Genomic DNA, 21,860 nt, shown 5'->3' with positions numbered 1-21,860 from the left:
ACTCTTTGACGCACTCGCGATATAATGGTTTGAACGGTTGATTTGTTGACATGCTGCGCTTACCTGTATGATTCTATTACGGCTTCAGTGATCAGGGCCGATAATTCCAGTCATTTTTGACTCCCGTGAAAATTTTAAACTCATCACTTCAGGTACTGTAGTAAAGTTGAAAGTTAAATTGTTTTACTGGCGTCTTCAAACTTCACTAACGGGGCTTCAATAAGTACTAAAACCCTATTTCAAATTTTGACTGTAGTTTGATTTATTTATTTGATTGGTGTTTTCCGCCGTACTCAAAAATATTTCACTTATACGACGGTGGCCAGCATTACGGTGGGAGGAATGACTGTAGTCTGAAACAGCAATGTAAAATTAGCCCTCGGAGCATGAAGGTTTCGCCAAGTATTTATTTGATTGGTGTTTCACGCCATTCTCCAAAGTATTTTTTACATACACGACGGCGGCCAGCAGTTATGGTGGATATCCCACGTCCATCGGCTAGTTGCTGTCAGACATTCTGAAGTACGACCGGGGAGTCCAGCTTAACTCCTAGCTATCGCATTGGTGAGAGGCTCCTGGGTCATCCATCGATTATTTCGCCAAGTGCATGTGTACATTATGTAGTAACTCAAGTACTTCATTTTACACAGTCATTATCAAAACAAACTGAAAAAAAGACATTTTCCAATTTCTGACAAGATCTTTATTTCAAACGGACTCGTAAGAACAATCCTGCATATATACTTTCGCATCAATCGCAAACTTCAGAGCGCTCTTCATACACCAAAAATTCTGTGCACCTATAGTATAACAATAATTGAATTCAACCGGAAAATAAAATACAACCGTGCAAGTAGAGCAACATTGAAGGCTGTAATCCTTCAGCAATAGTAGTCAGACAGTCCGTACAAGCGGCGTACTCTTTCCGGGACACCTACACTGAACGCCAACAGAATCCGCACAGCTTTATAGCTGTTAACATATAAGATTTAGTTTCTACCACACTGATTCATGGTTTGTACTACCTAGAACAGTTTCTCAAAATATTAAGGGGATGTGAACATGGGATGGAATGGCAGCATTACGAATACAAATACGCAACAAATGCGCATCAAAGAAATTGTAATTGTTCGGGTGACACATAATACATCACTTCATTCTTCCTTACATGCATGTCCATACTGGACTGTGGAAATTGAATTGGTCATTCACAAGTTTCAAAATAAACTGTGTAGTTTCCTTCCAACAACAATTTTTTTTTTTACGGCAAACTCAGGAAAATTTCAGAGCCATATGGTAATGTTAACATTTATTAACAATAAATAGAGAAGTCATCAATGTCTATGTACAAAACTATTTTACTATGTACATTAAAAATAGTGTGACCACAAGAATGCGCAGCAACCTCGGTTAATCTTAAAACGGACATAACACAAATTACATCGAGAAGTAAAAACTGCATAGCCTTGTATGGCCAAGACTATAAAACAGTCAGAACATATAGTTATCTAAGTGCTATTAAGCAAATATTAGGTATTTAAAATACTAGTACTTGAAACCTTTGAGAAATCCTCATCAAATCAGGTCGTGACTGGGCCAAAATGACTTAGCCTCCCAGGCAGTTTGGAAAGATGACCTATTGTGTCAGTACACCGCTATGCAGTGACTTATAAAAAGTGCTCGTTTTAAGGTAATTGGAATACCATACCGATGATACCACGAAGTTAGCCATCTGACTGGCTTTGAAATTTTTACATATTTACAGTTCATATATACAAGATAATTCACTTATACTACAGTCTGTAGTACTTCTCTCAATCAGGCCATTTTGTATCACTTATGGCCATCTTCAATGATCATGCTGACTCTTCTTGCGCAAAATAAGTACAACATACGTACAAGCACATGTAGGCTTGTACCAGATATTCACCCGCCTACAAATTACATTACTTGAAAGTTCACTAATGTCAAAGTTTTCTCAATCTTGCTGGTCACAATTGTGAATCCTCCTCCTTTGGGTCTGTACTTTGTGGATACTGAGATCAAATTATTCTTTATCACTGTCATCATCGCCTCCAGAGTAAGCTGGGCTAGTAGGGGAGTACTTTGGTGTTGTAGGCGTGTATGTTGGGCTGGTAGGAGAATACTTGGGGCTGGTGGGACTGTATGTAGGGCTTGTGGGGGAGTATTTTGGGCTGGATGGGGAGTATGTTGGGCTTGTGGGAGAGTACTTTGGACTAGACGGAGAGTATGTGGGAGATGCTGGTGAGTACTGGGGAGAGCTGGGAGAGTACTGAGGGGAAGATGGGGAATACTCAGGGGAGCTAGGGCTGTACTTGGGTGATGTAGGCGTGTACGTGGGAGAAGTTGGGGAGTACTTAGGACTACTGGGTGAGTAGGATGGGCTGGTTGGAGAGTAGTTGGGGCTGGTAGGACTGTACTTCGGTGAACTGGGCGAGTACTGTGGTGAGCTTGGAGAGTAAGAAGGACTGGTTGGAGAGTAGTTTGGGCTCGTAGGGCTGTACTTGGGGCTACTTGGTGAGTAGCTGGGGCTACTAGGACTGTAGCTAGGGCTGGTTGGGGAGTAGCTAGGGGATGTGGGGCTGTAGCTCGGACTAGTTGGACTGTAAGATGGACTTGTAGGGCTGTAGGATGGGCTGGTTGGAGAATACGATGGGGATGATGGAGTGTAGTTAGGGGAGCTTGGAGAGTAGCTAGGACTGGTTGGGCTGTAGCTTGGGCTGGTAGGGGAGTATGACGGACTTGTTGGGGAGTAGGAGGGGCTGGTTGGAGAGTAAGAAGGACTAGTTGGAGAGTAAGATGGACTTGTAGGGCTGTATGATGGAGATGTGGGGCTGTAAGAGGGGCTTGTTGGAGAATAGGATGGAGATGTAGGGGAGTAGCTTGGGCTTGTTGGGGAGTAAGACGGGCTGGTAGGAGAGTAAGAGGGGCTGGTTGGGCTGTATGAAGGTGATGTAGGGCTGTAGGAGGGGCTGGTAGGAGAGTAAGATGGAGACGTCGGACTATAGTTGGGGGAAGTCGGTGAGTACCCAGGGCTTGTAGGGGAGTATGATGGGCTGGTAGGAGAGTAACTTGGACTCTGTGGCGTCATCGCTGGTGAACTTGGAACATATGAAGGTGATGCTGGTGAATAGCTTGGACTCATTGCGCCGGCAATGGGGCTTGGAATATATGGACTTGATGGTGAGCCAGGAGAGCCAGGCTGAGGTGACCATGCCGGTGAGTAACCAGGGCTGTACCCACTCTCGCTGGGGGCAGGGGAGAACCCAGCTGCCCCTGGGGTCATTCCACTGCCCACCACCTGGTGACCATGCCCCATAGCCTGGTGTGGCGCCTGTGGACCACGGCGTCATCTGTGGCGACATCCCACTGGTTGGGCTGGCCCCAGAGGCGAAGAACATGCCAGTTCCTGAGAGGCAAACAGAAAAGGACTGTAGTTACTCTATTGTCAGTTTAGTTCAAACCATTATCATAACTACCATTATCATAACTACATATTATCCATAACCTCTTCAAAACAAGAAAGTTCAAAATACACTGAAAAATTTTGCTACGAAAACAGAAACAAAAATTTGAGAAATTAGATCCCTACAAATACATCTAACATATATACCCTGAAAGTGGTGCAACATCTGAAACTCTTGTCAAATACATTTTAAGATCAGAATAAAGCCAAAACATTTTTAAAACAAATAAAACTTGGACTTCCTCCAATGCTGCATGAGCTCGATATAATAGTACTACAGTATAATATCAAGATGAATATTCTGCACGCAATGACACACTGACCTGGTCCCATCATGCCGCCCACATTTGTGGGAATCTCCATGCCGTATTTGCACTTCTCTGCATCCAGCATCAGGTCAAATGACCCAGTCCCGATTCGGGCCAGCTGGCCTAACATGATGTTTTCTGATACACCCTTCATTGGATCAGATTCTGCATGGGATGCTGCCTCCATCAAAATGTCCACCTAAGACATCAGAAACATTCGCTAATTATAAACATACATTCTAGTCTGGCACAACCAGCTAAAGTAAAAGGATTGGCAGTAATCAGTTGTTCAACTGTCAACTATTTAATATTTCGCACAGCATAAACAAGGAGTGTGCAACACACAAAATCCTGTTAGTTTTAACAACTTTGCATGCACAAAAACGTCGTTCATTCAGTAGATTTAGAAACGAGAACTGATACTATAAGCTCCAGTTTAGATTGGTAATTTCTTCAGCCATTATACCTAAAGTCTGTACCTAATAAAATTTGGAATTCCTTAGTGAAATTGTAAGACTCCTTCAGTATGCCAGGAAAATGTTAGAGACTATTTACATTCTTCCACGTTTTAGCAACATCCGACCTGAACTTACCGTTTCCTCAAAGGAACACCTGGCCAGAGCTCCTGTTTCCTGTCTATTGATACCGTGACGTGTGATGGCCATCAAATGACCCTTGGCTGTCATGGCGTCGCAAAGCAAGGCTAAGTGACGGTAGTTGACATAGGAGCCATCAAAAGAGATGACGTGATTCATCTCTTTCTCTATGGACTTGCGGACGGCTTCAATTCCCAGTGCCTAAAACAAGAATGTTCACCATAGTGTTGGAGCGGCAACCGACATTCTTCTGATTTTGATCCATTTTACCACTGGAATATGGGAGTGAAATTCCTGCATTTTGCTCACACCAAAGTCAAACTTACAAATCTTCGTTCACTGATATTCTAACCCAGAATATAATTTCTAAGCAAGCTTATGAAGTTTACTGAAACTAGTTAATAACTAGACATGTTGTAGAATGCTTAAAAACATCACAGGCAACCATTCCATTGATAGGGTTGTATCTCATTTCCTGGCAAGGAGACCGGGGTATATGGATACAACTGAGTGAGTGAGTGAGTGAGTGCTTGGGGTTTAACGTCGTACTCAACAATTTTTCAGTCATATGACGAAGGAATCCTGAGGGCGTATGTAATGTGCCTCCTTGATGGAGGACAGATTTCCACCGTTCTTTTATCTGGTGCTGCTTCACCGAGACGACTTACTGAAGGCAAGTAAGCCGCCTCGCCCGAGCCATTATAATGATATGGGTCAACCAGTCACTGCACTATCCCCTTCATGCTGAACGCCAAGCGAGGAAGTTACTACTTCTTAGTTGTGACTCAACCCAGGACTGATCCTGCATCTACCCCTCCCGAAGCGGACTACTAACTGTGCTATCCGGGCCAGTCCTGGATACAACTGATAAAACGTTTATGACTTACGGAGAAGATTTCCACGATATCATTGGAGGTTGATCTGACAGGGTCCACATCCTTCTCACTGATAACTTTCATCAGGCTGGTTCCATCCGTTTCCAGAATCCATTCTGCGATGGCCTTAAACTGACCATCGTCTGTGATCACAATACGCTTTTTGTCGTCTGTGGTTGGCAAATGCATGTACACCTGGTCAAAGACAAAATGTACAACTCAAGCGTGTGACTATTTTGTATTTTTCCGTTTTTCATACACATTCTGTACATGGATCAACTTTAGGATATTTCTCCTCAATACTCAATGACTTAAATCGAAATTTCATTATTTTACCAAAAAAATTGATTTATTTATTTCTCTGATTGGTGTTTTATGCCGTACTCAAGATTATTTCACTTATATGATGGTGGCCAGCATTATGGTGGGCGGAAACCGGGCAGAGCCCAGGGGGAAACCTATGACCATCCGCAGGTTGCTGCAGATCTTCTCACTTACGGCCAGAGAGGACAAAAAATTGAGTGTTGCATATTTATTTTCAGTCATTTGATTTGTGTTTTACACCATACTCAAGAATATTTCCCTTTAACGATGACGGCAAGCATTATGGTGGTAGGAATCTGGGCACAGCTCGGGGGGACCCACAACCCATTTGCAGGTCTAATGGCATTCTTCACCATGATCAAGAATATTCCACACTTCTTGTCATTTCAATATGGTCAAATTGACCAGATTGTCTTTTCAGTTGAATGCAAACATGCCTGCCTACTGGAGAACCAGTAACACACGATCACAAAGCTTAAATACCTTGGCAATCTGTTCAATCCCCTGTAGTGTCATGTCTGTTAGGATGTTGGCCTCGATACATCTCAAGAATACATCATCTTCCATCTTATCTGCCATTTCTTCTTCAGTCTGAAAAAAAAAATCTCTGACATGATATATAGGGAAGAAAAATGAAGCCCATCAAATAAGTCAAGTTGACAATATAGGCAAAAAGGATCCGTCTTGTGTTCATCATCATGCATAACTCTAATCCCGACCCATGTCAAAAGCTTTACTTACATCTTGAAACTTGCCCTCATCAGAATTCATAATTCGGATTCTTAGCACCAGTTTTTCAGCATTGTCATCATTGAAAATGCAGTTTAGGTCATCGCCAAAACCTGTAAACAATACACAACAGAGATTCATAAATGAACTAGTTTTTAAAATATCAATTAACAAGACATTAACAGGTTGAAGGGATTGCTCTCAGATCTGGTGCCGCAATTGGTTTCACTTCGAATCAAACGGTAATTCCGTTATAATCACAGAGCAGTAACAACACATATATGTACTCAAAATATTCCCCCCAATCTAAAAGAGCGTGAAGTTGGTGACATAACAATACATCACAGGCTGCATGTACAAATACAGATTTACAAAATTTAGAGAGTTATCTACCGCAAGCAGTGGAAAATTAAACCAAATACAATGTAAGTGAAAATTTAGGTTTGGTTCACACCTGCTGTGATTTTCTCAGAGATCTGTTCCATGGTGAGCTTCTTGTCTGTCATACGCTTGCGATCCAGTTCTATTCTTAGTAACCAAGACGAAATCCTGGAGACATCAAAGTCAGGCATCTCATAGTAGACATTCACCCATTCTTGGTCTTCAGCGATCACTGTATTCTGAGGGTCAGGGTCGTAGTAGATAGCGGTGTTGGCTGTTACCTTTCTCAATGTCGTGTGCTCCAGGCGGCACAATACATCCTAGAAAAGATTGTCCGTTATAGAAGGTTCTTAGTAGAGATAAAGTATATCGGAAATTTTTTAGAGATGTAACCCTGTCTCTTTCTCTCTCATGCTGATCATTTCCCAGTTTAACCAGAAAGTGCTCATAGCAGTTCATAACTCCTTTCATGTAGAGGCATGTAGACTTCAGCTGAAAGAGCTCAGAAATCAGCTGAAAGAGCTCAGAAATCAATTACAGGTGGCTAATTAATATAATCCATCATGACCTGTGGAAACATTGGAAGTGGTAACAGGTTTTAAAGTTAGTGACGGAACCAAGCGGAGGGGTGAACCCAATATTTACCAAATCCATTGATAGAGATCGGACTTTAAGTATGGAGGCAATTTACAGCTCACCTGTGGCCGATTAGTCATGCCAGGTATTTCTGTAGTAATTTTTATGTGATTTATAAAGGTTGACCTCACATGGTTTTTATTTATTTATTTATTTACTTTATTGGTGTGGAACCCACGATCATCCGCAGGTTGCTGAAAGACCTTCCCACTTACGGCCGAAGAGGAAGCCAGCATGAGCTGGACTTGAACTCACAGCGACCACATTGATGAGAGACTCTTGGGTCATTACGCTGCGCTAGCGCGCTAACCAACTGAACCACGGAGGCCCCCACATGGTTTTTATACAAAACTCGCATACATGCTTGGGTCACACCCATATGAAGTTATCCCTTACCTTAGCTTTCTCGGCATCCCTGGCAGAAGCTCCAGTCAAAAATACAGTTAGGGATGGGGTCTTTGGCTTCTTGGAGATATTGATGATCTCCTTCAGACGTGGAACACCCAGAGTGACATTTTTAGCAGACACACCAGCATAGTGGAAAGTGTTCAGTGTCATCTGTGTGGCGGGCTCTCCAAGCGACTGAGCACCCAATGCACCCACCATCTCACCTGGATGTACCTGCACAGGTAATAAATGTTTATGTCAGACAGAATAGACATTTCAACAACCATGGACCAATATGGCCTCATTCCCTGCTCAACACCAGCATTGAGGCAAGCATGCACAACAGTTTCATTATTAACCAGTCTATACCTTAAAAATAATCTGTTGTCTTGCTACGGTTAACTAATCTTTAATATCCGACCAATGTTTATTTTATTGACCATCTTGCTAGTCAGTTTCTGGCTAAATTGTTACCCATACCTGTGACTGATGAAATCTACTCTCCACTTCCCCCAGCAGCCATTCAAATGCCTCGTGAGACAGCCTGTGTTCCTCAGCCACCCGTTTAGCACAGAGGGTGGAGCGAACCAGGCACTTCATGAGCAGGGTGGCATTTTCATTGGCCTGTTTACTTAGTCTGTCCTCGCCAGCCACAATGATGAGACGTCGGCACAGGTCTCGCACACCTATTACAACACAGCAAATTTACATGATTGCTACAGCAGATACTGAAGGTTGAATTAACCATAGTTAAAACTATAGTAATTCTTTGGCAAGAAACACAAAAGGATCCTATTTGTGTGTTATAAATCAGAACGGACGATCAGTTTACAGACTTTTACCATTTGGGAAAATCGGATTAACAAAAAGCGTTTCCATCATGCCAATATTAAATACTAAGCTTAAAACACTGCTCTCAGATCTGGTGCCGCCATTAGTTTCATTATCAATCAAATGGTTATTCTGGTATAATGGCCGAGCAAACGTTCAGATTTATTTTTCCTTACGAAATGAGCATACAGGTACACACCTTCGATGACCTTTAACGGATGAAGGTCTGTTGGTTTCCTAGAATCCAATCTGAAAATTTTCTGTGCATTCCAGATCAACCTCTTTAAGTTACAGGGCAAGACAACCTGCAATTACAATATCAACCATACGCAACAGTCTGGAAGATTTAAACCATTTTCAAAAACATTTTAAATTAGAGCAAACCAACAGAACTTAAGTACTTGTGTATTATTTAAGTTTCATTTTATTGTTCATAAATTTGTTGCAATAGCTGCAACATCCTGCAGGGCAGACCTCATCCAACACTAGGTGTTCCTTGCTTAGTGAATGGCATATGAGTGGTGTAATTAAACGCCTGCCAGATTACTAAATGCAAGTGATATCGGCGTCGGGCAAGTAAATCATGTTTTTTGGTTGCCCGTCAGCGTCAGCTTGAATCTTTCGACTGTTTTGGTAAAACACTTGTGTAAAGCCCCAAACTTCACTTCGGCCATGCATAGCTTTCAGACGGGCGGATAAAATCAGAACGAGGATTTTGCTTAGTGTGCAGCACGTACTCTCAAACACACAGATATTTTTGTGCTATAAAATCAGCAGTTTGTTTGTGCATAGCCTTAACTTCTTTCAATAAATATGTTATGTTTATGTATGGCTAATAATTGAATACATCAAAAAGTGACATGAATGAATGGCACAACACAAATCTGAAGTCATTCTATTTTTTAGAAAACAAAAATGTGGTTTGAAACAGCTGTTGTTTTTAATTCAATACAATTTTAATATTAAGGTTTGAAATAAACTGCTAAACATATGGTTACGTCGTGGTATGGCAAGTAAATATTAGTGCAGTTTTCACTGTCAGCTGGCCCGGAGAGCAAACACCCTAAAAAGTTACACCACTGCATATGTTAATGCAAAAGGTGTCACAAAATTGACCTCCCAACCAACATAATGTGGTTACTGGAATACTTCAGTTTGCCCAATGTCTGATCTTTTCTGGATTATACCACAGTAATCATTTCCCGTATTCACACACAACACCAGAGCAGGTTGATGATGAGTTAACGCAGCTGCTCACCTTACTGTCACCCCGAGGGAACACCTGTCTGAGGATCTCACGATCTTCCTTCAGCTGCTCCCACTCCCTCTCCACCTCAGCTAACACCGTCGCATCACCAGCCAGGTCCTTGATCACATCCTCTGCCAACCAACGCTTCAGCTCTCTACAGGCAAGATACATACATTACTCAGTGGGGGGTTGGGGTTTGGGCATCTGTGGCATAGTTGGTAATGACAAAGAAGCCTCTCACCAATGTGGTCGCTGTTCAAGTCCAGCTCATGCTGGCTTCCTCTCTGGACGTACATGGGAAGGTCTGCCAGCAATCTGCCCCCCCCCCCCCCCCACATCCCGTTTCCTCTCAACATAATGCTGACCGCCGTCGTATAAGTGAAATATTCTTGAGTACGTCATAAAACACCAATCAAACAAATAAATCAAACCAATCAAATAAATGCATTACTCAGCTCAGAGATTCTTCACAGAAACATTACATCAACACATGAATGATTACACAAATACTTTTTTACAAAAATCATATTTATGAATTGAGGAGCTGAACAAAGACTGCCAAATTTTGTCAAATCCCACAACCATCCGACCACAATTTATCCAAATCAATAACCCAGTGAAAAGCGATAGGCTAACCCTTAACTTGTATACAGGTAAACAAGGCTGAGGAATGCTACACATAAAGACAATTTATCTGCATCTTAAACAGTTTTGTCGAAATGGGACAACTGGACACAAGAGCATCACAAATGAAAACAAATCCCTCATCCCAGAATGGATGAGTGACTGATTCAAATTGCAAAAGGCTTGCCTTTCATTTGTGGTGTCAAATTTGAACCTCCTTTCAAAGGCGTTATCTGACGGCTTCAGACTGGGCATTTCCTGAAACTCCACGGCTGTTCCATCCAGTCCGTCCTCCCCATATCGTAGCTGAATCAGTTGTTCAATTTGGTTCCTCACTGTTCCGTCATATTTCACCATCACACTCTCCATAGCCTTGATCAAACGACGCTGGATGTAACCTGGTTAGAACACAATTTTGTTAGGTTTGTGCAGCTGCTCTCTGGGGATTTTACCATGCAACAAATGCTCAGGAGTTCAATGTTCTGGCCATGGGTGAATTTCAAGGCCATTAATTTGTTCCATTCTATAGTTCTCACAACTACATGAAAATTAACTTTTCACCGAGGGAAGAGGGAGCCTATCCAACCAATGTCTGTTTATTCTGTCTTTTGGACAAGAAAACACCCAGGACTTAAAGCGTGCCATTTTTTCTCTGACAGAGCTGTTACAAAAAACCCACCAAACTCAATACCCAGCATTTTTCTTTGTAGCCCTCTCGCCATGTATAAAACAACAAATAGAAATCAATGGTTGGGTACCCTCCCTTTACTTGAATGCCCACCACATGATAGGTGACAAAATTTTAAGATAGTCATCATATAGGTGACTTCATTAACTCTTAGAACATATAAAACACAAAAATTATATTTATGAAATGGCTATGCATCACAATTTTCCTCTGTTGAGTAATTGTACATTTCACACATGACGTCGTAGTTACCTGTCTCAGCAGTTTTGACGGCTGTATCAATCAGACCCTCTCTGCCTCCCATAGCGTGGAAGTAAAACTCGGACGGTGTCAAACCAGCGAGGTACGAGTTCTCCACAAAGCCCCTGGACTCAGGACCATAATCATCCTTGATGAAATGTGGCAGAGTTCGATGCCGGAAGCCAAAGGGGATTCTCTTACCCTCCACGTTCTGCTGGCCTACACAGGCAATGACCTGACAAGATACATTCATAGGTTTGATCAAAAAGAAATGCTTGGTTTGGTCTACATACTTTACTTTAAACTGTAAGTAAAGACAGTAATTTCAAAAGATTATCATATGTATGTGTATGACCGCTTTATAATCTGAATAGTATTTATTTATTTATTTGATTGATGTTTTACGCCGTACTCAAGAATATTTCACTTATACGATGGCAGCCAACATTATAGTGGCAGAAAACTGGGGGAAACCCACGACCATCGGCAGGTTGCTGGCAGACCTTCCCACGAACCCGAATAGTAAGAAGATTGAACAATTGGAGAGAAAAAAAGTACAGGTAACAGATTTAAAGCGAAATTCCATCAACTGAGCTGTAAGTGGTAGCTTTAACACAGATTATAAAGTGCTCTCAGATCTGGTGCCGCGATTGGTTTCACTTTCAATCAAACGGTAATTCCATTATAATCATTGAGCTGCACTAATCTCTCTCTACAAGGTCATGACAGTATCATCTACTTACCTGTGAGATGTTAATTTTTGACCCCTTAGAACCTGCCACTACCATAGATTTGAAGTTGTTGAACTCTGACAAGGACTTCTGAGCTTTACTCCCAGTCTTGTCACGAGCATCATTGAGAATACGATTGACCTGCAGAGAAGTAATACATAATACACACTGTTTAGTTCTAACATGGGCTGGGATCTATTTGAAACCAAGACTTTTTGAAACAAGATGGATGAAGTATACTAACCACAGTAACCATTTACTAGTCTGCTTGTCATGTTCACTATAAACTAAACAAAATATTGGAAACAACAGTGTATAAACAGTACTCCAATTGTTAACAAATGCCAGAATCTCTTGTCTCACAGCTGGCCAAAATCAAGAATACATGAAGAAAATAAAAACATACAAGACAAATTCCATCGTACCTGGTTCTCAAAGGTCTGTCTGAGTGTGTTACCAGGTGTCGGCTCCAGCTCATCATTATGGGCCTTTTCAATCACCTCTATCACGTCCACCTGTAAGGGAAACATAACTTTCAACTTTTACAACTTACTCTATGGTATTCACCTTACATACTGTAGTCCTGAACTTGCTGTCTGAGACAGCTTGAACTCCTTGCATAAGATAGAATTCCTCTAATACAACTGCTGGCATAAAGATTGTTGAGCACTACTGCATCCAATTTAGACCTTCACACTAAAATCGCATTATAATTACGAGGGAATTCAGTTTTAGGTCTTTCTACAAACAGAAGGTTTTCCCCTTTGAAACCTCATCCCATGGGAGACAACTCTTGCGGTAACCTGTGATCTTACCTTAGCCTTCTTGATTGTGTCCTGTATATCAACGTAGGTCTGAGGATCAGCGATGGTGTCTCCAATCCCAATGCTGTGACCCTCTAGGAGAAGCCAGTTGTTAACGACAGTCTGAATGTTACCGTAGAGTTCTCCAGCCTGTTCAAACCCCAGCTCCAGAAATGTGATATGGACGAGACCTCCTGTAGAGGCTCCCAGAGTCTTCTTACACAGGATACCACTGATGAGGGTGCCGTCCTCTATTAACACCTGTCACACATAATACATTTACCTGTCACACACGTTACCAGCTCTTTGTCATCCAAGTTACTATTTAAAATAATTTAACACTATGAGGAATATGCCACAAGTTCACAAAAAGCAGTATTGAGAATAGTGTCATTCTGTACATCAGAATAGCAAATGTGGCAATCTTTCATTACAGACTAACACATCAGATTAGTAACAAATGATATAGACCTTCAGATTTCTTTCACTATTCAGCTTTGCGAAACAACCATGGATGATTTGGCTTACCACCACACAGGCTATATTTCAGCTATATCGTGGCAGCGGAAAACGATGAAATTCCAAATAATTAAGTCCACAGTTAGGTGTCATTATGCAGCCACCTTCAGAAAAGTACAGCAGAAACAAATGTTCAGGCTTGTATACATATACAGCAGAGAGCACAAGGAAATCAAGAAATTTGAGAATTGTAACCAATGGTTCAATATATGTCACTCCTTTTGGGTCAACTAAAAATATTCCGAGCCTGGCTTGTTTGAAGGGAAATTGATCTGTGGCCGCAGTCCTCCTTGAGAGTTGAGGGAAGTGAAAAGCATTTACCTTTGTGTCTCCTGGAGAGATCCACTTGTACGGCCCGCGATCCTCCTCATCAGGGTGGGTACTGTGGGTGCGGATCAGGTTTACGCGACCAGGTATGATGAGTGAGAACAGTTGTTTACCTGTCCACAGCGGCCGAGGTTTTAAGATGGCAGGTTTGGGCATGCGGCCATCCCAGATCGGCAGAAACATCAACAGGTTCATCATTTCAGCCTAGAAAAACAGCAGTCCAATTGTGTCATTCACACAAAAACAAAAAAAAACAGCTTTACTAAACCCTTCCATTCAATTAACAAGTTCTTGGAATTTCACGCTAAAAAAAATAGATTGATAAATACAATGTAAAAAGCTGCAGAAAACTAACTCTGATGAGCAAGGGTGAAACGCTGGAGGTGAAATCAAATTTCAAAATTTCTAAGAGTAGCATCTTCACAGAAATCTAAGAGTATTCCACTTAGTGAGATTACATACTTGCGCTGCATTATTGTTGATCCTGAATAACTTTGAACATTGTAAAAGTTTACATGACTCTTGACACAACACCGAGTCACAAATCCCCTCACCCTTGTAAGGAAGACATCCCTCTTGGTCATTTTGCGCACAGCACAGAGCGTGTCCTGCACGATACCCATGACAGGTCTGTTGGCTTGAGGGGTGATAATCATCCTGGGGACAGCAGCCAGCTCCCAGATCTCTGCCTTTGTCTCCAGGGACTGGGGCAGATGCAGGTTCATCTCATCGCCGTCAAAATCAGCATTGTATGGGGTGGTGACACTAATAATGGATGACAGCAGTTAGCATGAGGAAGAACGTCTTTCGTTCAGTACTGGGAGTAACCAGTCCAGTGAGACTGGGATGCAAAGGAAACAAAGATTTGACATTCCACTTTCACTTTTGGGCTCACCTATGATGATTTTGGAGGTACCCCTTTTGTATCTTCTTTGCTCTAGAGCAATCTAACATTTTCAATCCTGTTTCCAACTCCAAGGCGCAACATTTCCCTTTTAGCAGCACACTACCATTTCTGGTCAGAACAGTTTTCATATTTCTATTTCGTTACAAGATGTCATATGGTCCATCAGGAAAAAATTAGAGTGATTATAAAATGTTCTCACAGACATCAAAATCAATCTCTCATCATCTGGCACAAGCACATCTTGGAGTAAACGATGTTAATGAAACAAGGCATATAAGATGACTGTGTGTGTGTATATCAGTACAGACCTCTTAGTCCTCGTAAGCCCGAGTTAACCACTATGTCATTCCAGCCCATTTTGTTCGTGAATAATTCGCTCAGTTTGGCGAATTCTGAGTTCTACTGATCTTAGAACGGTGCTTTGAAGATTGTTTGGAAGGTACAATGACATACGTTTCTGTACTGAAGTATTATTTTATGATCTTTGTCTGTGAAGCTGCAATTATACAGACGAAAATTTAGCTATTATACAACTGAGGTAAGCGTGATGAATGACATACCTGAGGTTCAGACGGAATGTAGACCAGGGTAGCACCTTCACTCTGTGACACATCATACTCATTTTGTGGAGAGTTGGCTGACGGTTGAAGATGATGTTGTCTCCGTTCTGCATGTGCCGTTCAACCTGTTGACAGAAGATACAACAGATATCTTTGTTAAAAAATAAATTGCACTATTTACATCTACCTGTAGCCAAAATTTGTAATGGTGGTTTAAAAGTATTGCTCTCAGATCTGGTGCCGCGATTGGTTTCACTATCAATCAAACGGTAATTCCGTTATAATCACAGAGCAATATGTAAATTTGACCAAAATTACAGCTTGTGCCACTCCACCTTCTGGTATCAGACTTATTTCAAACCTGGAAATCAGCTGTGTTAATCTTATGTTCACTAAACCTCTAAGTAACTCAAACATGACATCCAGTGTATTACAACGCAATCTCAACATAGTTCTATTTTTTAAAGTTTCTTTCTTATCACTGCCATCTTTTACAGATACATGTATATGGGTACTGTAAACTAGGCCTCAAAACTTTACGAGACTGAACAAATGCAGCTATAAACCGAAAAATACTGGCCACCACTGTACAAGTGAAATTTTCTTGACTGGTCTAAAACACCAATCAAATAAATAAATCAACTGCGCCATCATTCAAATCTGAATTTGTGAACACCAGTTCATTACATATGTAATTTGGAATTGAAAGGTACTTGTAGTTAGCTTTCACCAGAGACTGTACTTTTGCTCACTAACCTTATAGCCGATCTGAAGATGGAGATCACTGGCTTTGGGGTGAAATCTCAAGTCTACTCTCTCTCCATTGTCACGGATGATGTACTTTGCACCTGGGTACTGATTAGCTCCCCTTCTGACCAAATCATGCAATCTGAAACGAAAGTCAAGCACACATTTACAACCCTGACATTTGGAAAAAATGTTGTCTGTTATAAATTCATTACAGATAAACAAGAACCTACAGATCTCCAAGTATACAAAAGAGATTTCTTGTGTTGAAAAGACAAATTTAATAAAAACAAGCTGGCTAAATAAGAAATCCTTCCTACATCTTTGCAATCAATACAAACCTTACCAAGTATCACTTGAATCCATCCTGTGTTTTGCAGATCAGGATCATTAAATTCCAGCTATCTTACCTGTCAATGTTGAAGGGTGTGACGATCTCTGGAAAGGTCATGTTCTGTGCAATGGACCTTGGTACGCCCACTTGGTCAATCCTCAAATTAGGGTCGGGTGTGATGACTGTGCGTGCAGAAAAATCCACACGTTTACCCATCAAATTGCCTCGCACACGGCCCTCTTTACCTTTCAACCTCTGCTTCACAGACTTGAGCGGTCTCCCTGACTTTTGAACAGCCTGTTAATGACAAAAATACATCAACATATAAACAACTGTTTTCTACAGGGAACAAACTGTACATGTTGAAGTCAAAGGAGAGTTTTCATTCAAGGAAAAACAAAACATGAAGAAAAAAATCTTGTATTTCAAAGCCTGGGTTTAGAAGTTATCTTGAACAAATCGGTGCCATCAGAGAAAAAAATTAGAGATTTGGTGAATCACAGAGTCTCATTCCATATATAACTTCATCATGTGGCACAAATGAAAGACATGTAACATCGATGTACTCATACCAGTTACCAGTTTAACTGTCACTGAAGAATTGCCACCCCTCTCATCATTTCATTAATAATGTATGGCAGATATAATATTTATCATGACCTGAAGTGATTTGCTAATAGAAGGCATTTTGGAAGAAATATTGCCCAAAGTAGCACGAGTGGTGATTACCTATTGGCTCCAACGGGGCTTATTAACCTCTCACCTTTGGTAGTCCTGGTAACTCGTTGTCCACCAAGGTGGCCACATGGTACTGAAGCATCTTTGTGTCTTCAGATATAATGTGTGCTGCAGCTCCGTTCTGTTCATTTCGTCTCAACTGATTGTTGGCTTTCACAATGTCTGCCAGTTTGTGAGTTAAATCATCCTAGAGCAGTACACATAAACATGTCAAACCGTTCTTTGAAGCAACTGTTTGCAGAAACAACACTGATTTGTTTACCATTTTAGAATATGAGGAAAGTATAGGATGGCATTTATAACACGGAAACTGCTCATAATTTGTTAAATTTTTAAACTTTAATGTGTGTGGAGCCAGAAAAGAAGTAATCAGTGTTTAAACCATCCCAGCTTCATACAGTCACTCCCAATTAACATCCACAGAAAACAACTAACAGATCCTATATTATACAGATACATGTACGGTGCATGAAATGTAACTTTCTTGTATGTTCTTCGAAGGAAGGTTACTTTGCAGAACAGTGCTTCATTTCCTACTGTGAAAAGCACTGACCTGATTCCGTGCAGAGCCATGCATGACTACAGCTGGTCGGACTGCCAGTGGTGGAACGGGGAACACAGTAACAATCATCCAATCAGGTCGCGAGAAACGTGGGTCCATTCCAATGATAATGCAGTCCTCATCAGAGATTCTCTTAAAAATTTCCAGCACACGGTCAGCCGTCAGTGATATTTTCCTCTCCTGTGAGTCTTCGTTGACATGTTTCCACTCAGCTGTTAAATCTAAACCCACTTTACGGATCTGTGGTTGGAATCTACCACAGCCGCCATGTCCCTGACAAAGTAGAAACCAAACTCAGTCTTGAATTGGCAATTAAGATTTGGGCACAAACACAAATAATTCTGGAGCATATATATATACACAACAATTCTCACACCACATGCAGCTGGTATGAATATCCAAATAGTACTCTGATGCCAACTTGACAGTTCATTAAATGTAAAAGCGAAATCGAAATTCATGTAACACATATCTGTTAACTTCATCGGATTAAGAGGCAGGCCTACCTTTTTCGCCTCTGCATTTTCCTCAGTGGACTCGCCTAGCTTTGTGTCCATTTCGTCACCCCCTTCACACATGCGCTTACTCTTACACAAGTCATACACATGGGCAAGACGTTTTCGGGGATGACCCTTTGATTTCGACACAATGTCTTTGATTTTTGGACTGCTCTGAAAAAAAGTAAGTATTCACATTGCCTTTAAAGCTGAATAAAGGACGTGAACACTGCTAACAAAGCATTTGTGAAACTACTCCAAAAGGATAAGGAATAGATAGAGAACCAGTGAACAATCCCATTATTCAGTTCGAAAGATTTTACATACAGCCACATGTACGTAATTTTAGACTACATGTGCCACACATGCCTCTAACTTGATCATTATCATGTATTATGCCTTTTTACTATAAAAATGTCAAACAATACAATAGCAAGCATCACTTACTGGATCAACCAGGAGCTTGGAGCAAAAGAAACACACACATCGAAGTACTTTCACTGTCTTTGTAAGAAATCCAACATGGAAAACAGGCTTGGCCACCTCAATGTGACCGAAGTGACCAGGGCATTCTGACATGTTCCCTGCACATGTCTGACACCGAGACAGTCTGTCAACAACACCCTGCCGTGGATCCATAAGACCTCCCAATTTGGGGCGGCCCCCTTCTGTCGTCTCAGAATATTTAATTCCGCCATCCGTAACAGACATACGACGCTGAAAGATTAGAGTTTTTCTGATCAGCAAGGCTAAACCTACAAACTCTTGACAATACACAGGTACAACAAGCGATACAAAATAATTGTAGACATTACCTTTGTTATCAAATGACAAGACAGGATTTTTGCACCAATATTTATTGAAGTGGATACACTGGAGACTTTGAGCAAAAGCTTCATATTCAATAATCAAATAAAATTCTCTGCATTTACTAAGAACAGCTAAAATGAATTGTTTTTCACAAAATATCAGTGTATATTTTCCTTCATCCTCATACCAGGCTCATTTTTCTAATCATCAAATAAAGCAATCTTCAATAAGAGTCACCTGTACTCACTGAAAATAATGGGTTTGCACATCGCATGTCTCGACTGCACAGCTATATGTCATTATACACATCACAACAATTATGTAATATATTTTAAGATGTACCATCAGAAAAAAATTAGAGTGTTTAACAGTATATTTCATCAACAATCAACCAGTTATTTTTTCATCATATGGTACACTGTTTTCTTTAATTTCAATCTGCTTGACTATCTGCATTTGTGAATCAAGATTGACTATCTGCAATTGTGTATACTTTTATCTTCTGTACTATACATACATGCAGATGAACACCTGGACCACACAAACTTAATTTAAACAGAAGAAAATCATTTTCCAAACATTCAGGAAATGTAAACTTGCAAGAGTGATTAAAATGGTGCTCTGTTCCTTAATCGACACAAAATATAAAGTGGTAATTCAGTTTTTGAGAAGACCGACCACTTTGTACTGGATTTGCAGGAATCATTTGATTATTACTTATTTTCATGATAACTTAGGTATTCTTAAAAATAGCACTAACTAACACAAGCTGCTGTTTTAGAGGGGATTTAAAGGCAATCTTTGTTCCACATACCTTGCATGGCCTCGAAAGATTTATCAATTCAAAGTTTGATTTATTTGTGTTTTACATCCTACTCAAAGAGTAGGCTATTTCACTTTAACAACAGCAGCCAGCATTATGGATGGAGGAAATGGGGCAACTCATTAGAATTACCTATATTTACCTTACCTATACTGCTTTAAGATTTACAAAACTTAAATACTGTACCCAGTACTCTTTATTTTCACATCAAGATCAATTTTGTTTACATTCAAATTTTGTGTCAACGAAAGATAACAGACCCAGGATAACTAGTAGTATCTGTCTCTCTTTCCATATATGTAACTATTTCTCACATCCCTCAGTATCTTATTGCCGACTATTTAAACTTAAGTTATTTCGTTTTGCTTCGTCGTTCATTTATTTTCTTTACACTGTGTTCGCGCGCAGGGTAAATGCCGGCGCATAAAGTCATCCGCTGTAAACAAGACCAGAAGTTTTGCGTTTTACACCAACAGTACCAAGTTAGTATTCTATTCAGCTCCTGGTTTTCCTTCTTCCTTCATATTTCAAAAAAATTTGCAAGCTTTTACTTCCTTGCTTATGCAACATGTTTGTCTACATTCGAGCGTGCGCACACATGGCACACAGGCAGTTCCGGCTCACGGCACCACTGCGTTGTCGATGTGGACACTAGAACATTTCCATTTTCGGGACATGATGTCAGATATAGGAACAATGAAATGGGTATTTCATTAGGTAACAATCACTGATAACCAAAAACGGCTAACATACTATTTCATCTGGACTCAGGATACCAAACTGGACCCGTTTTACGGTCATCAACGGTGCACTTGAATCCCCCGTGTACGCCATCTTGCTGGCTTCTTCACTGTCTCCGTTCAATGAACAGAAAGTGGAGACCTGGCGGTCTCTTCCCTACAAATTACTAAATTTCTGGAATTTAATACGAGCGGAAATACTTCTCCACACAAATACACAAACCAAAACAGGTATATCCACAGGATAACACCGTTTCACTGGGTGAAAGACCTTTACTCTTCCTCAGGTCTATCCACCTCCCCTAGCGTAGGGGAGCTCTTGGCTCTCTTGCGATGTGCGCGGCCTTTTATAGGGTTATCGAACTGGGGGTGTCCACAACTAAGTCATGGGGTACCGGATCAAGTCACATGACACGCCATTACACAGAAGAATTCGCTGACGGCATATGAACAAGAACCTACAGATGCAATGCTCAAAAGATTACCCATCAGATACATTTTTTTTATGTGTAAATTTGATAAGCTTAGCAATAGAAAAATTCAGGAAAGTTCAAAGAGGCGTAAATGCATGCCTACTTGGATCATATTTACTGCTCAGACTGCATGTTCTTGTAGGCCCATTGTAGAAAGTTAGCCAACCTGTACATTTGTATCTCAGATTAAGCTGGGAGTATGAGAAGGCCTATACCAGAAACGTTATTAAAATTTTGATATTCATCAATATATTGATTAATTATTTATTTGTTTATTGGGTTTACAGTAGTAAATCTAATTTTACAGTCACGTTAACTGTTATGGGTGTAACGGATTTAATATTATACCGGTGCCATTCACCGTAAGTGTGCCTACCTGTGAATTTCAAGCTGTAAAAAGAAAGTATGTACACATAAACGTTAGGAGTGCGGTGTTAATAATGCATGCATGATGACCTACATGAATACAGATAGGCCTAATTTATATTTACCTAGCGTCATAATAATTTGACCTATATATTAATGTTGACGTTGTATTCAGATTTAGCCGACAGTGCACTTGAACTACACATATTGATAAGATGAACCAGGGATTTTGTCGTACCACCGGACTTCAAAATCCTATACTTGTTATATTTTCAATCACCCTTCATGTAGACTCCGTGGCGCAACGGTAGCGCGTCTGACTCCAGATCAGAAGGTTGCGTGTTCGAATCACGTCGGGGTCACAGCGTTTTTTTTCTTTGTTTTACTTTGTATTGCCTTTTTCGTTTGATATTAATGCATTACTATGCTGTCTGGTTATAAAGAAGACCAAAAAAACAATCAGACTTGTAAATGGCAACGATTTTCCTGTACGGCTATACAAGTAAAATTATAACTGCACGTGTCCTCTTTGACCTAGTAACGAGATTTAGACTTTATACTCATCTAA

General features: G+C 40.7%; 1 protein-coding gene and 1 non-coding gene across 2 annotated transcripts; one reads left to right on the top strand and one right to left on the bottom strand.

The window, feature by feature from the left end:
• Positions 1-688: 688 nt before the first annotated feature.
• Positions 689-21,116, bottom strand: LOC135478989 (DNA-directed RNA polymerase II subunit RPB1-like). Its single transcript, XM_064758689.1, is given in 27 exon segments — positions 689-3,319; positions 3,321-3,430; positions 3,811-3,994; positions 4,389-4,592; positions 5,279-5,461; positions 6,074-6,181; positions 6,332-6,432; positions 6,774-7,020; positions 7,733-7,957; positions 8,204-8,409; positions 8,754-8,859; positions 9,813-9,957; positions 10,615-10,825; positions 11,368-11,590; positions 12,099-12,227; positions 12,512-12,601; positions 12,902-13,150; positions 13,730-13,939; positions 14,290-14,500; positions 15,203-15,327; positions 15,959-16,091; positions 16,360-16,580; positions 17,047-17,208; positions 17,575-17,856; positions 18,090-18,254; positions 18,528-18,797; positions 20,467-21,116. Coding segments are annotated over 27 exon segments (5,853 nt in total). The 5' UTR covers positions 20,548-21,116; the 3' UTR covers positions 689-2,047.
• A 466-nt stretch (positions 21,117-21,582) lies between these two features.
• On the top strand, positions 21,583-21,654 carry Trnaw-cca (transfer RNA tryptophan (anticodon CCA)). Its single transcript has one exon. It is a non-coding gene; the product is annotated as a tRNA-Trp (tRNA).
• The last annotated feature ends 206 nt before the right edge of the window (positions 21,655-21,860 follow it).

Source organism: Liolophura sinensis, chromosome 12 (assembly GCF_032854445.1).
Source record: "Liolophura sinensis isolate JHLJ2023 chromosome 12, CUHK_Ljap_v2, whole genome shotgun sequence".
NCBI lineage: Eukaryota > Metazoa > Mollusca > Polyplacophora > Chitonida > Chitonidae > Liolophura > Liolophura sinensis.
This window is presented reverse-complemented; position numbering and strand designations above follow the sequence as displayed.